Raw genomic sequence first — 13,813 nt, 5'->3', positions numbered from 1 at the left:
GAGTAGATTTCTAAGCAGGGCTGAATAAATCAGACTATTTCTGGGATTTTAGAATTGGGACAGTCATTCTGGTGAACATAGGTTTGGAAAGGTGAAGAGCCCTGTTCTAAGTTCTACAGTTGGATGGTGGCAGATTCAGTATTTAGTATACCTGGCTCTTAACCCGGCTGTTTCACTAAATCTTTTATTTAGGCCATAGTGCCAAAACATAGTGAACCCCTTTATTTAGTAAGTAAAAAATCCTGATATGAGCCACTGCACTTACCTGGACTAGTTCCACAGCTGTGGAAGAAAAATCACAACAGTAAACAAAGAGGCCTGGGTCACTGAAATGGGCAGGAAAAAAAAAAAAAAAAACAGAAAAATTAGGCTGCAAAATAGACTGTGTCTATTTTCTTTCTTGTAGCAGATAAAGTATCAAGTGGCAGAGTACTGTACCATTCATTCAAAGAAACCGTACCTATTAGTTACAACACATATTTATTAAAAATATTACTTTGCCTTCAAATCAAGCTGGGCCTGATGGCAGCCTTCCTGCATCTTTCTGCTGAGCTTCCTTAGAACTTTCTCCATGCTAGGAATACATCTGTGCCTACAAGCCTGGCTCCACTACACAGTGAATGGTGTGAAGACAGAGATTACATCTTATACTTAATTCCTTCGTCAAATGCTGAAAGTCTACTTTGCTGGACATCATCCTAGATATTGGGGCGAAAAAGAACAAGATAAAATCCCTGTTTTTATTCCTTTTTTTTTTTTTTGGTACCAGGGATTGAACCCAGGGCACTTAACTATTGAGCCCTTTTAAAAAATATTTTATTTAGAGTTAGGGTCTCGCAAAGTTGAAGCTGACTTTAAATTTATCCTCCTACCTCAGCCTCCTGAGCTGCTGGGATTACAGGCATGCATGACTGCACCCAACAAGGCCATAATTATTGTTGTTGTTATTATTATTAAATATTTATTGTTCAGCTGTAGTTGGACACAATACCTTTATTTCACTTATTTATTTTTTACGTGGTGCTGAGGATTGAACCCAGTGCCTCACGCATGCTAGGGAAGCGTGCTACCACTGAGCCACAACCTCAACTCCAAGATACATGTTTTTTTTAGAGAGAGAATTTTTATTTATTTATTTATTTTTAGTTTTTGGCAAACACAACATCTTTGTTTGTATGTGGTGCTGAGGATCAAACCCGGGCCGCACGCATGCCAGGCGAGCGCGCTACAGCTTGAGCCACATCCCCAGCCCAAGATACATGTTTTTAATGAGGTTAATGTGTCACTAAATCCTGTTAGTAAGTATTATGTGCTAAATTGGCAAATTATTAAATAGAACCTTTGAGAAACAATGGGTTTACAGGAAAATATGGAATTAGAATGTCATTTCCACCTGTGGCTTGAGAATAGCTGTGTAAGAGATGTAGTTTGATTCTGAGTTTCTAAAACTATAGAAATTTTGTGAGTGGTAGGAGTGTTTCATGTTATTTGTAATAAGTCTCTTTGGGATCACACTGAATTTATGCTAAAGTTAGAGTAGAGCCCCTAGGTAGCCAAAAAAGATCAAGTGATTAGTCAATCACAGTGGTGAAGACCTGCAATCCCAGCAACTTGGGAGGCTAAGGCAAGAAGTTGATTTGTGGACGGCCAGCCTCAAGAAATTTAGCAAGACCCTAAGCAACTTAATAAGACCCTGTCTCAAAATAAAAAAAATGGCTGGGGATATAGCTCAGTGGATAAGAGTGCTTGCCCCACATGCACAAGGCCCTGGATTCAATTCCCAGCACCAAAAATAAATAAATAAATAAACAAACGAATAAACACACACACACACACACACACACACAGGTGAAGCACCCCTGGGTTAAATTCCTAGCACCAAAAAACCATACCAAAACAAAAAAACAAAAAACTCCCACAAAAAACCCCAAACCAACCAACCAACAAAAACCCAAACCTACTTATCTACTGTCTCAATCAAGTGATTTAGAGGGTTCTAACTTCCAGCTCCCTACCAACCTGCCAGGAAGGGAATAGGGGAAGGATATTAAGCTCTATAAAGATTCCTGATGGAGGGTAGGTGGGGATGATTTTTGCCGAGCTACTGGGTTGGTGAACACATCCACAGGCTGGGGGTGTATGGGAGGAAGAGATACATCCCATAATTCCATTGGGGCTGTTCTGAAACTCAGGATTTTCAGGTCTCACCCTATATATCTCTTCATTTGGCTGTATATCTGTACCCTTTATAATATCTTTTATAGTGAACAGGTAAATGTAAATAAAGTATTTCCCTGAGTTCTGTGATCTACTCTTAAGAAATTACCCAAACCCAAGGAGGGTATTGTGGGATCCCAGATTTATAACCCACAGGAAAAAATGTGAAGGCCTATATTTGCAACTGGCATTTGAAGTGGGAGTGCAGTCTTTTGGAATCCGACGCTAACTCCAGGTAGACAGTATCAGAATTGAATTGCAAGAACACAGCTGGAGTTGGAGATTTGGTCAGTATGTGGAAAACAGCACACACATCTTGTGTGAGAATTGTTCTGAGTACAGCAATATTTGAGTTTATATCAGAAATGGAGATAGGTCAGCTTTCTCAACTCTACTCAGGGATTAATGATAATCTAGTGATTGTTACAGAGGTCAGGAAGGCAGAGAAATAGATTAATGAACATGTTCTAAGCATCTTAGAAAGCACTATATATTAACACTATAACAGGTTTTTAAATCTAGTTTCCCCCATGACAAAGGTAGCTTACACAGCAAATTAAATTAAAACGACTCACAAATGGAGAATGTTGAAACCTAAATTCCTTGTAATCCATGTTTCTGGATAACCACTGCTGACAGTTTAATACAATAAGAGTTCTAAAAGAACAAGGGACCCCCAACCTTTGTCCTCTTTGCTGCCATATAGTTACACTTGACAATACACTTACTTGTTAGTTTGTAAAATTGGAAAGACTGTATTTCCCACACCACAACCAACCTAGAGATAGAAATGAGCTATTAGTCATAGAAACTATTAATAATATTCACAAAACCATTAACTCTCTAAAGCTAAATAATCAATAAATAACTTTGCTAATTGTACAAGGGAAGGTATAGTGACTAGAGCTTACATTATTTAATCTTGATGTTCTTAAAGAGGTAGCCATAAAAGGCAGGAGCATGGGCTTTCATTAGAAGGGAGCTGGTTCAGAATATGGGCATGGGCTACCTTATTTATTTTTTAACAGTATTAGGAATAGAACTTGGGGTTTCATGAATGTTAGGCAAGTGTTCTACCAGTGAGATATATCCCCTGATACTTTTTTTTTTTTAAATTATTTTTAAGTTGCCCTAGATGGCCTTTAACTTCTGATTCTCCTACCTTAGGCTCCCTAGTAGCTGGGATTACAGCCTTGTACCATCACATCTTGCTATCTTTACTTTTTAAGTCCTAGCAAATGTCCCATCGATAAAAATATTTTCCTACTGAGTTCCACTGTACTATTACTGGAAAAACAGACTGAATTGAAAACTACAAAAAAGGATACCTTATTAACTTTGTCCTAAATACAGCACTGCCTGTGGTAATAAAAACAGCAAGCATATACTGATACTGATGGCTTACTACATGTCAGACACTATTCTGGTATGTTTACGTACATTATCTCAATCTTCCTAACAATGAGGAGGCCAAGAAGCAACAAATCCCAATACTCTGGGAAGCGCAGGCATTTGTCCAAAATCTCTCCAGAGAGGGGGTAGGGGTGTAGCTCAGTGGTAAAGCACTTGCCTAACTTGTACAGGCCTTGGGTTCAGTCCCTAGCAACATACACATACACACACACACACACACACACAGTCACACCACAGGACTCAATTGCAAGGCCAACCAGCTCCAGAATTAGCTTTCAGTGGACTGTATATTTCCTTTGTTGTGAAATTCTATTATAATACCCATCTAAACATCTTTCCAGTTCAAAAAATACAGGCAATTCCAGGCCAATATAAGGGTCAAGTTTAGTCAACTTCATCAGATAAGAGTCATTTTTGTGGTAAGGCTTTCTATTTTATTTTGTGTACACAATGTGACAGCTTCACTAAGTCCACTAAAAGGAACCTAAAGGAAGTTACCTCAAGTATTCGGTAAGTGGCTGAGGATCCAGGAAACTCATCAGCACAAATTTCCAGGTGACTGAGTTTCTGTGTTACAGTCTCCTCCACAGAAAACATCTGTGCTGTATGTTCAAGGGTGCTAGAAGAACACTTGTGTTGTTCTCCCACTGTTAAGCCATGTCCATCTTCACTGCTTCTACATGCAGAGATTTCATTCCTTTTGTTCTCCAACATTAAATCCTTTAAGTGATTTTGATTTTGGCTAGGTGCCAGTTCGGGGAATTCAGTAAAAAGCCAGTGTCTATCCTTGAAAAATCTATTTTCATGAATTTTGTAGAAGTCATTCCAGTATTTATGGGCATTGACTTCATAATCAACTGTAAAGAGTCAAGAAAGAATTTTATGAGTCAGGTCTCAAATATTTTACATTATCTAATGTCAATTATCCTGCTTCACTAAATATCATTTTACACTAAAAGTAACCACATGTAGAGCCATAGTCACAGAGCTGAAGGCACTTGAGGTAATTTAGTTCTGTTATTATTACACCCAAATCCCCCTGATTTGTCATTCCCAGGGAGTTTAATTTCTGTTGGAACCATCACACAGGGAACTTCCTACCTATCATTTTCCTTTCATGTCTCTGGATGGCTACTGAGTATTTGAAAATTCTAAAATTAAGCAAATCCCTAGCATCACACACACACACAAGCAAATATCTGTCCAATCACTTTTAGTAAAAAGATCCTATTGTTTCTTGGGGCCAAAATAAACAACTTTTTAGTATTTGTGGGCAGCTACTTTCCCCTCTAAATATTTTATTTTACAAACTAAATGTCCCAGGATCTTGGGTTGTTCAAGTAAACTTAATGGTTACCTATGTAATCAGAGATCTTTGTTAAATATGTCTCTCTCTCTCTGGTTCTTCAGAGTATGAAGTCCAGATAGGAATTCAATATTACTAGTAACTAAAAATGAAACAAGGCTCAAAATAGACAACATAAAAATGTCTGTAGGTGAGAAGGGTTTTAAGGAACCAAAGAGACTAAAGGAAGAAATGTGGACTGAAGCTGGGCATGGTGGCTCATGCCTGTAATCCCAGCTACTCAGGAGGCTAAGGAAGAAGGATTGCAAGTTTGAGGCCAGTATAGGTTGCAAGACAAAAAAGAAAAAGTTAGAAACATTTAAAGTGATTAAGGCAGTCTCAGATTTGTTTACTTCTTTGCCAATACAAGGTCCCAACTTGTGTAGGGAGTTTTTTTTTTTTTTTAAAGTAAGGAATTGGATTTTAGTCCCTTCACTTATATTACTGACAGCTTACCTTTGGGCAAAACACTTAATGTCCTGTAGTCCAAGCTTCTTTCCCGCCCCCTTCTTTTTGAGACAGGATCTTCCTATGTTTCCCAGGTTGGCCTTGAACTCCTGGGCTCAAGTGATCCTCCTAAGCAGTGGGATAACAGGCGCACACTGCTGCACTCAGCTAAACTTTCTGTAACTGTATAAAGATGAAGTGTACTACATGATTTTCAAAATCCCTTTAACTCTACCTTGCTTTACCTAGCCTGTCAAACTATGCTGGGTGAATAATCTGTAATTGGAATATTTTTATTATTGTATAGAACTCTTTTAGTGGGCATTACTCTCAAATTTCTAGTTGGACCATCAATTGTCTCTTAGGACATAGGACCAACTAGTCTCTAGGTTAATTTTGCCTACTCTCCAAGGAGGGACCTGTTTTCCCTTGGCCAGACTTCTGTATTCTGCTTCATGCATCTTTCCTTGAGAAGTTCTAAGTCCTCAAACCCATCCCATAAGGAAAAGACACATAAATACTAGCTGTTACTCCTTCCCAACAATATTTAAAATCTGTTCACTTAAATCTATCTTCAATGGCAACTCTCAAGTACCATGTAAATCATGAAGAAAATACATTCACTAAGATAACGTACCATACAGTTTCCAAAGACTAACCACATCAATATAGTACTAGTCAACAAGGTTAAAAACTCAATTGCTAGAATAAGTTGTCCTCCCCCAAGTATAAAAAAAAAAAAAAAAAACCCCACAGGAAACCCTAAAGTTAAAACATGCTCTATGCCCCCAGCAAGGCTAGGTTAAAAAAAAAAACAACCGCCTTTTCCCTTCTTGTTCCTCCCTCCCCCTCCCGTTCTACTCCCGAGTTCTTCATCAGGCAAGTAACCAAGGACCTTGGCAGCTGCGGTTCGTTGGCCTCTCTGCAAGGCACGTTCTCTAGCACGCTGGCTGACATACCAACCACCGACGCCCGCCCGGGCGCACCTTGTTTCTCTGGGCACACCCGCTGAGAGCTGTTCTCCTGCACTTTCCTCTCTGCCGCCGCGGCTTGCTCTTCCGACCACTCCACATCGTCCCTGGGAAAACCAAACAGGCAGCTTAGGGGCCTCTCATCTCAGCTGCGGGCAGGGTCAGTCGCCGGCCGGGAAGCAAGTCTTGCCGGGAGGAGCGCGCCATGGCCAGGGCAGTTCTACTAGTGGCCTGTGGTCAGGGGCTTCTCCAAGCGCTCGGAGCAGCGGGACGGGGGCGAGCCGCAGGCCGGACGAGGGGCAGGGCAGTTACCAGGCATTGTGGTGGAAGACGCGCGCTGGGTCGCTCAAGAACCGGCTGCCGAACTGTTGCCTCTTCCCGCCCAAGGCGGCCGACACACCTTCAGGACACGAGTCAGCCATGGTACCGGAGCCGGAAATGCCTTCTTTCCGTAACGCGAGAACCCCTGTGGGCCACGCCTCTTCCTGGACGCCTGGGACCTGGGCGGGAAAAGAGGGAGGCGGGGCGGCCAACGAGTAGGCGAAGGGAGCTGGCGGAAAGGGTGCTAGCCTAGTCGTTTCTTCCCGACGAGTTGTTGGTGGGCGGGCAGGGTGTGAAGAAAGTGGGAGACATCCCTCTTGAGCCCCAGTTCAGTGCTGGGCTCCTAACAGGTTCCCCAGTTGTGTGGAAAAATCTTGAATCACTCTAGTGAGGGTACGTGGCCTCACTGTGGAGCTGATAGCCGGAGAACTGAGGAAGGTAGCAAGCCGCGGAATAACTGGAATGACAAGCGAGCGCCACTTCCGCCATCAGCACCTTTTTTTAAAAAAACAATCTGTAGCCTGGTTTAATACACCCAAGATCTAGGGCTTGGGTTCAGTCCCCTCCAGGGGTGGGCGTGGGGACCGTAATACACACATACCAATAGTCTGTAGTATTAATACATTTTCAGCTTACATTTCTATTTCCAGAACTACTACGAGTTGATTCACAAGAGTCTAGAAATAGGCTGTCAATATAAAATAAGGCCCGGCATGGCGATAGCACGCCTGTAATCCCATTTTCTCTGGAGTCTGAGATGGGAGGAGGCCAGCCAGGGCAATTGAATGAGATCCTGTTTCTGAAGGACTGGGGATGTAGATCAGCAGGCAAGGCCCTGGGTTCAATCCCGGGTACAGAATTTCCCTATCTATCTATCTGGTTGAGAAGACTTTCAAGAGAAGTGTGATGACTACTACCTAGGAAAGGGTTATTTAATTAGTGCAGTGCTAGACATGGTACATTGGTATTCTATTGCAGATTCTTTGTATAGGTAAAACTAAGGAGAGCAACGAGAGAGTACTTTTCCCATTAAAGAAGCGGAAACAAACCCAAAGCGCTCTCTATCCATGAAGAAAAAGACATGGATTGATTAAAAAAGAGAAGATAAGATACTCAAGAACATATACTTTGTTTGAAGACAAAGTACTTTTGTTATTTTCATGGACTTCTGAAGCGTTTTGAACAGAAGCTCCATTCCAAAATACAAATACAAGAATTTCTTTCTTTTCTCAAGGCCAGCTGTTTGCAGATAAGGTGGCTGAATTAAATTTATTTTTGACATCATCTTCTTTCATCTAAGGGCTATTTTTCTACCCTCATCAAAAGCTGTTAGAGTTTCCATTCCACAGTTCCACTGCATATCTTTTCTTGTTTTCTTTTTGGTACAAGGGATTGACTCCAGGGGCGTTTACCACTGGGCTACATTCACAGCCACCTCCCACCCCCATTTTTTAAAAAATTTAATTTTGAGATAGGGTCTCCTTAAATTGCTCAGAACCTCACTAAGTCTTGGCTTTGAACTTGTGATCCTCCTGTCTCAGCCTCCTGAGTCACTGGGATTACAAGCACACTCCATCATGCCTGGCTTCCATATTTTCTCCTTTTTTTTTTTTTTTACTTTAAAAGACTATTTTAATTTAGCAGACAAATGTAAGGCCATTTATTTCCAAAAAAAGTGTCTAAATTTACCATTTCATTTTTTTTTCTGTTTTACATAAACTCATTAGGAGCCTAAAATCTAGTCCAGCAAGTTGGGGATCTGACCAAGGTCAATCTGATGGTTTAGAATTAGACCACTTGCACGGTTTAAGTTAGCTGTGAGAGGGACACAATCATGTTGGCGGAGTCGTGGCTCTATGGGTAGATGCATTTGGAGATAGATCCACCACATATTTTCTTGCAGAGAGATTCTTTTCTGTATTTGTTGGCAGTATTCTATTAGTTCCAAAATTGGTCATTTAAAATATTCAACAGTTTGGGTCTTTTTTGTAAGATGTTTTAAAATATCCTAAACTCAATTTTATAGAATTATCTTTGGTTGGCTTGTACAACAGAATCTTTTGAAGAATCTGAAATAATTGTTCAGAAGAAGTTTGGAATACACGCTGGGAGTTCTGTGTGACTGGATTGAAACACTATTTCAGAGGAGCTAAGGGTCCCTCTGGTGGTGAGTAATGAGAACTCTTCTAGCTCAGCAAATGTTATGGGTTCAAAGCTTGTGAAGAAGGTTAATAACTCTTGTTCCTTATGTGTTAACCCAGGACAAGGATAATTAATTATTTCACGCTTTTCTTTCAGTTCGTGTCAGAATTTTGGGCTGTTTAAGCATGAGCTCTGGGGAAGAATGACTGGGGAAGGATCCTGATGTCCTAATTTGCTCTGTTTAAGGTTTCACAGAGCCAGATCATTCTTCTAGTTGCCCTAGGTAATTGTAAAACCTGGTTTAACAACTTTATCTATTTTTTGTGGTACTGAGAACTAAACTCCTGGGCACTGTACCACTGAGATGCATCCCCAGTCTTTATGTCTTCTTATTTTGAGACAAGGTCTTACTAAGCTGCCTAGGCTTAAGCTCCTGCCTTAGACTCCCAAGTTGCTGGTATTATAGGCATGCACCACTATGCTCAGCTTCTTTAGTATTTTTTGAGATGTGGTTTTGCTATGTTGCCAAGGCTAGCCTTGAACTTGTTTTGTTTGTTTGTTTTTTGTTGTTGTTGTTTTGGTACCAGGGATTGGACCCAGGAGCACTAACCACTGAACACCATGCCCAGCCCCTTTTTATATTTTATTTAGAGACAGGGTCTCACTGATTTGCTTAGGGCCTTGCTAAGTTGCTGAGGCTGGTTTTGAACCCGTGATCCTCCTGTCTCAGCCTTCTGAGCTTCTGGGATTATTAGCTTTGAACTTGTGGGCTCAAGCAATCCTCCTGCCTCAGCCTCCTGACTAGCTGGGACTACAGTTATGTGCTGCTATGCCTGGCTTGCAAATATATTTAGATTTTTTAATATTTGGGGGAGCACAATTATTTTAATGCTATTTTTATAATTGTTTTGGGAGGTCTTCACTACCTTCACTACTTTTTCCTGGAATTTTATAATTTTACGTTATAATCCACTGTCCTTATCAGTATTAAACATGTCTTTCCCTTTTTCTGGATCATATTTTTCTAGAATAATGATGTAAAAAGCATTAGTTCTACCTGGGAATGGTGGCTCATGCTTGTAATCGCAGTAACTCACAAGGTTAAGGCAGGATGATTGTAAATTTGGGGACAGCTGGGCAATTTAGTTTCAAAATAAAATAAAAAGGGTTGGGGATGTAGCTTAGTGATAGAGCTCTTGACTAGTATGTGTGAAGCCCTGGGTTCAATCCCTAGTAACTAACACACACACACACACACACACACAGAAACTAAAATGGCTGGGGGTATAGCTCAGTGTTACAGCAAACTTGGGTTCAATCCCCAGTACCAAAAACAAAACAAAACAAAAACAAAAAACCCCACATTTGTTCTAGACTAATGTTTAGTTTTTTGGTCTTGCATCTTTTTCAGTAAATATAAACCTGGCTACTGTTCAAGAAACCTATAGGGGCTAGAAATGTAGCTCAGTGGTAGAGTGCTTACCTAACATGTGTAAGGCACTGGGTTCAATTCTCAGCACTGCATATAAATAAAGTTTCATCAACAACTTAAAATTAAAAAAAATAAATAAACCCACAAATAGGAATTACCTTGCAAATGATTCATGACTGATCATGATCTAAACAAATTTAAAGCAACTGTAATATTCAGAGGATTAGCTTTAGCTCCGTTTCCATTTATTAACTCCAAACTGAGAATGTATAAAGATAAATAATAATTAATAAAAATAAAAATTTATTAATTATTAATATTTAATAAATTACAGTCTTCCCAATAACTTGTATTATAGTTATATATTTGTTTCTTCATTAGATAATCTCTGCCTTTTATTAAATTGATTGTATGGGGCTGAGGAGGTAGCTCAGTGGTAGAGAACTTGACTAACATGCCTGAGGCCCTGGGTTAGGTCCCCAACACTGGGTGGCATGGTGGGGGAACATTTGTACCATATGATGATTTGGGGTGGATTAGCCACACACCTGCAAATCATTCTCTTGGATAATTCTTACAAATAGAGGATCTCTTCCCTTACATTTTTAGATCAGAATTAGCTATGGAAACAACACTTTTGATATCTTGACTATATATTAAAAGTCTAGTATAAACTGGGTATGGTGACTCACACCTGTAATTTGGATTTGGGAGACTAAGGCAGGAGGATTGAAAGTCTGAGACCACCTCAGCAACTTAGCAAGGCCCTATACAACTTAGTGAAACCATGTTGTAAAAAATAAAAGGGGTTGGGGATATGGCTCAGTGGTGAAGTGCCCTTGAGTTCAATCCCAGCTACCCCCCTAAAAAAAAAGTTGATTAATGTTGGTACAATCCCAAAATTGTCTATGATCAGTTCTCAAGAACCATAGGGGTTCTAAGAACTATAAGAGTGGAGCTGAGCATGGTGGCACATACCTCCAGTAGCTTAGGAGGCTGAGGCAGAGGGATTGCAAGTTCAAAGGCAGCATCAGCAACTTAGCAAGACACTGTCTCAAAAGCAAAAAACAGATTGGGGATGTGGCTCAATAGTTGAGTGCCCCTTGGTTCAATCCCTGTTACCAAAAGAGGGGGAAATGAGTGGAACTAGGAAGAATAAAAATGTAACAGATATGATGATAAACATTTAAATATTATTTAAAATAGGATATTTTATGTAATGTACATTTAAAAAATATTTTTAGTTATACATGGACACAATACCTTTATTTTATTTATTAATGTGGTGCTGAGGTTCAAACCCAGTGCCTCTCTCATGCTAGGCAAGTGCTCTACTACTGAGCACAACTCCAGCCCTTATGTAATGTACATTTTACCACAATAAAAATTACAGTCTTCCCAATAACTTGTATTATAGTTATATATTTGTTTTTTTCATTAGATATGTGTTCTTTAGTAGCAAAGGTAATAGATGAGATCAACTATGGGTAGGAGCAAGCCAAGAGACAGGTGTGTGGCTAAGGACACTTAGGAACATCCAAATTTAATCACCATTCCTCTGGGGGTGGTGGTGGTGACATTATTCCCTGAAATGGAAGGGTTATTGTCATGCACTGCCTCTAACCACTTCCATGTACATTTGAAAACCTAGTCCCTGGCCTGGGGTTGTAGTTTAGTGGTAAAACACTTGCCTAGCATGTGTGAGGCACTGGTTCTATCCTCAGCACCACATAATTATAAGTAAATAAAATAAAGGTACTGTGCCATCTACAACTAAAAGTATATTTTAAAAAAAAACAAATGGCGAATGTTTTCTCTGAAACATAAGGCGACTGACTCATAGTTGGGTAGGGAGAGGGAGCAATGGGAGGAATTGATGAACTCTAGATAGGGCAGAGGGGTGGGAGGGGAAAGGAGGGTCAGGGGGTTAGCAATGATGGAGGAATGTGATGGACATCATTATCCAAAGTACATGTATGAAGACACGAATTGGTGTGAACATACTTTATATACAAAGATATTAAAAATGTGCTCTATATGCCTAATAAGAATTGTGATGCATTCTCCTGTCATGTATTTTAAAAATAAAAGCAATTAAAAAAAAACTAGTTCCCTTTTATAATTAGTCACTCAGATGCTTACCTGTTTTTTGAACTTTCCTGCTGAGGCCCTGGCAGTTTTATGCCAGGTGGGGGCAGCAGAGTGTAGCTGGAACTAACTGTGGCATCTACTTATCAAAGATTTAGGAAAGGAAACCATTTTATGACTTACAGATTTTTACTGGTCAGAATCCAAAAGATGGCAAAATTTCCAGCTGCTAAGAATGTACTAGACAAAAGCAAGAAATCATAATTTTGATAACTGAAAAAGTAGTTTTTGATGAGTTGTTTAGGAAATGTAGAAATTTCATTGTTGAAACACTCTAAAACCTTTCCGTTTTCTTTTTCTTCCTGTCTCTCTGTCACATTCACTGACATCCGATGCGGAAGAGAATCCGGAGTTAAGTGGGAAATTTTTATTGGTGTAGGCATCATATAACCGTAAGTCCTTAGGAGAAAGTAATTCTTGGCAAACATTCCAGGACCATGTATAAGTAGAAAAGGTGTCATAAAAGGACTCATTGTTAGTGTCTATTCCAATCAGATCCCCTCGTACCTTCTGCCAGAGATTTAACATTTCTTTCCGATGTGCAAGGGCAACTCCTAAATTATAGTTTTCTGTAGCTCTCTTTACCTGCAATGAGAACATAGTTTACTGTAGTTACTGCCAAATATCTTTGACATGTGGACTACAATCATAGTAGCCCAAGAGTTATGTATTTGAGAATCATTGAGTCTGTACATTAGGTAGTGCCTCTTAAGGACATTTGAGCTAAGAGTTGCTGGACAATCAAAATGTGTTGCTTAGGAATAATGAGATAATAAGAAATTTTATAAAAATATAATGGACTAAAATAAGGAGAAGTATGGGATGGAGATAGGTTGAATTGAGTACCAATTATATCTCCTAAAACAGGAGAACCAGGGAAAAGAGTTAAGCTAAGTCCTTAAGTATTTGGTAATATTGAGGGAGTGAGTGGTGATGGGAAGGTGTTCTAGGGAGGAGACAGAATAAACAAAGGCTGAAATACAGTCAGCATTCTGGAATTGATCAGAGGATTCAGGCACTTTGGTATTGCTGGAGTGTCACATTGAAAGTGGGAGGGAAAGCTGGTCATAGTGACACACGCCTGTGATCCCAGTGACTCCAGAGGCTGAGGCAAGAGGAGTACAAGTTGGAGGCCAGCCTTGGCAACTTAGCAAGACGTTGCCTCAGGTGAAAAATAAAAAGGCTGGGGATGTTGTTCAGTAGTAGAATGCCTCTGGGTTCAATCCCCAATATTGAAAAAAAAGTGGGAGGAATGGAGTAACAATGGAGAATCAGCAGACTCTTAAAACTTAATCTTATAAATCAGTGATTCAGTATGGGTGGGGAGAGTCATTTCCTTATGAAAATCATGTTGTAATGAAATAAATCCTTCAGTGT

The 13,813-nt window shown here is 39.9% G+C and overlaps 2 protein-coding genes across 6 annotated transcripts in view; both read right to left on the bottom strand.

Annotated features, from left to right (window-relative positions):
• Nucleotides 1–6,855, bottom strand: part of Tlk2 (tousled like kinase 2) — a 167,353-nt gene extending 160,498 nt beyond the window's left edge. For 4 of the 5 annotated variants that reach the window (XM_058584899.1, XM_058584889.1, XM_058584891.1 and 1 more), the window contains exons 1-5: nt 6,706–6,855; nt 6,409–6,500; nt 4,129–4,487; nt 2,946–2,995; nt 266–326 (exon numbers count right to left, since the gene is read on the bottom strand). In XM_058584899.1, the coding sequence (XP_058440882.1) occupies nt 266–326; nt 2,946–2,995; nt 4,129–4,487; nt 6,409–6,500; nt 6,706–6,815 (672 nt within the window). In that variant the 5' untranslated portion in view covers nt 6,816–6,855. Of the gene's footprint in view, nt 1–265; nt 327–2,945; nt 2,996–4,128; nt 4,488–5,431; nt 5,606–6,408 lie in introns of all 5 variants that reach the window. The other variant, XM_058584892.1, reaches the window with a different exon arrangement.
• Nucleotides 6,856–12,360: 5,505 nt separating this feature from the next.
• Efcab3 (EF-hand calcium binding domain 3) overlaps nt 12,361–13,813 on the bottom strand; it is a 58,779-nt gene continuing 57,326 nt past the window's right edge. The window contains exon 15 of the mRNA XM_046461137.2: nt 12,361–13,021. Coding sequence (XP_046317093.1) covers nt 12,695–13,021 — 327 coding nt within the window. The 3' untranslated portion in view covers nt 12,361–12,694. The remainder of the gene's footprint in view (nt 13,022–13,813) is intronic.

Source organism: Marmota monax, unplaced genomic scaffold (genome assembly GCF_021218885.2).
Source record: "Marmota monax isolate L192 unplaced genomic scaffold, Marmota_monax_Labrador192_F-V1.1 WCK01_AAM20220418_F8-fsc00319, whole genome shotgun sequence".
Taxonomy (NCBI): Eukaryota; Metazoa; Chordata; class Mammalia; order Rodentia; family Sciuridae; genus Marmota; species Marmota monax.
This window is presented reverse-complemented; position numbering and strand designations above follow the sequence as displayed.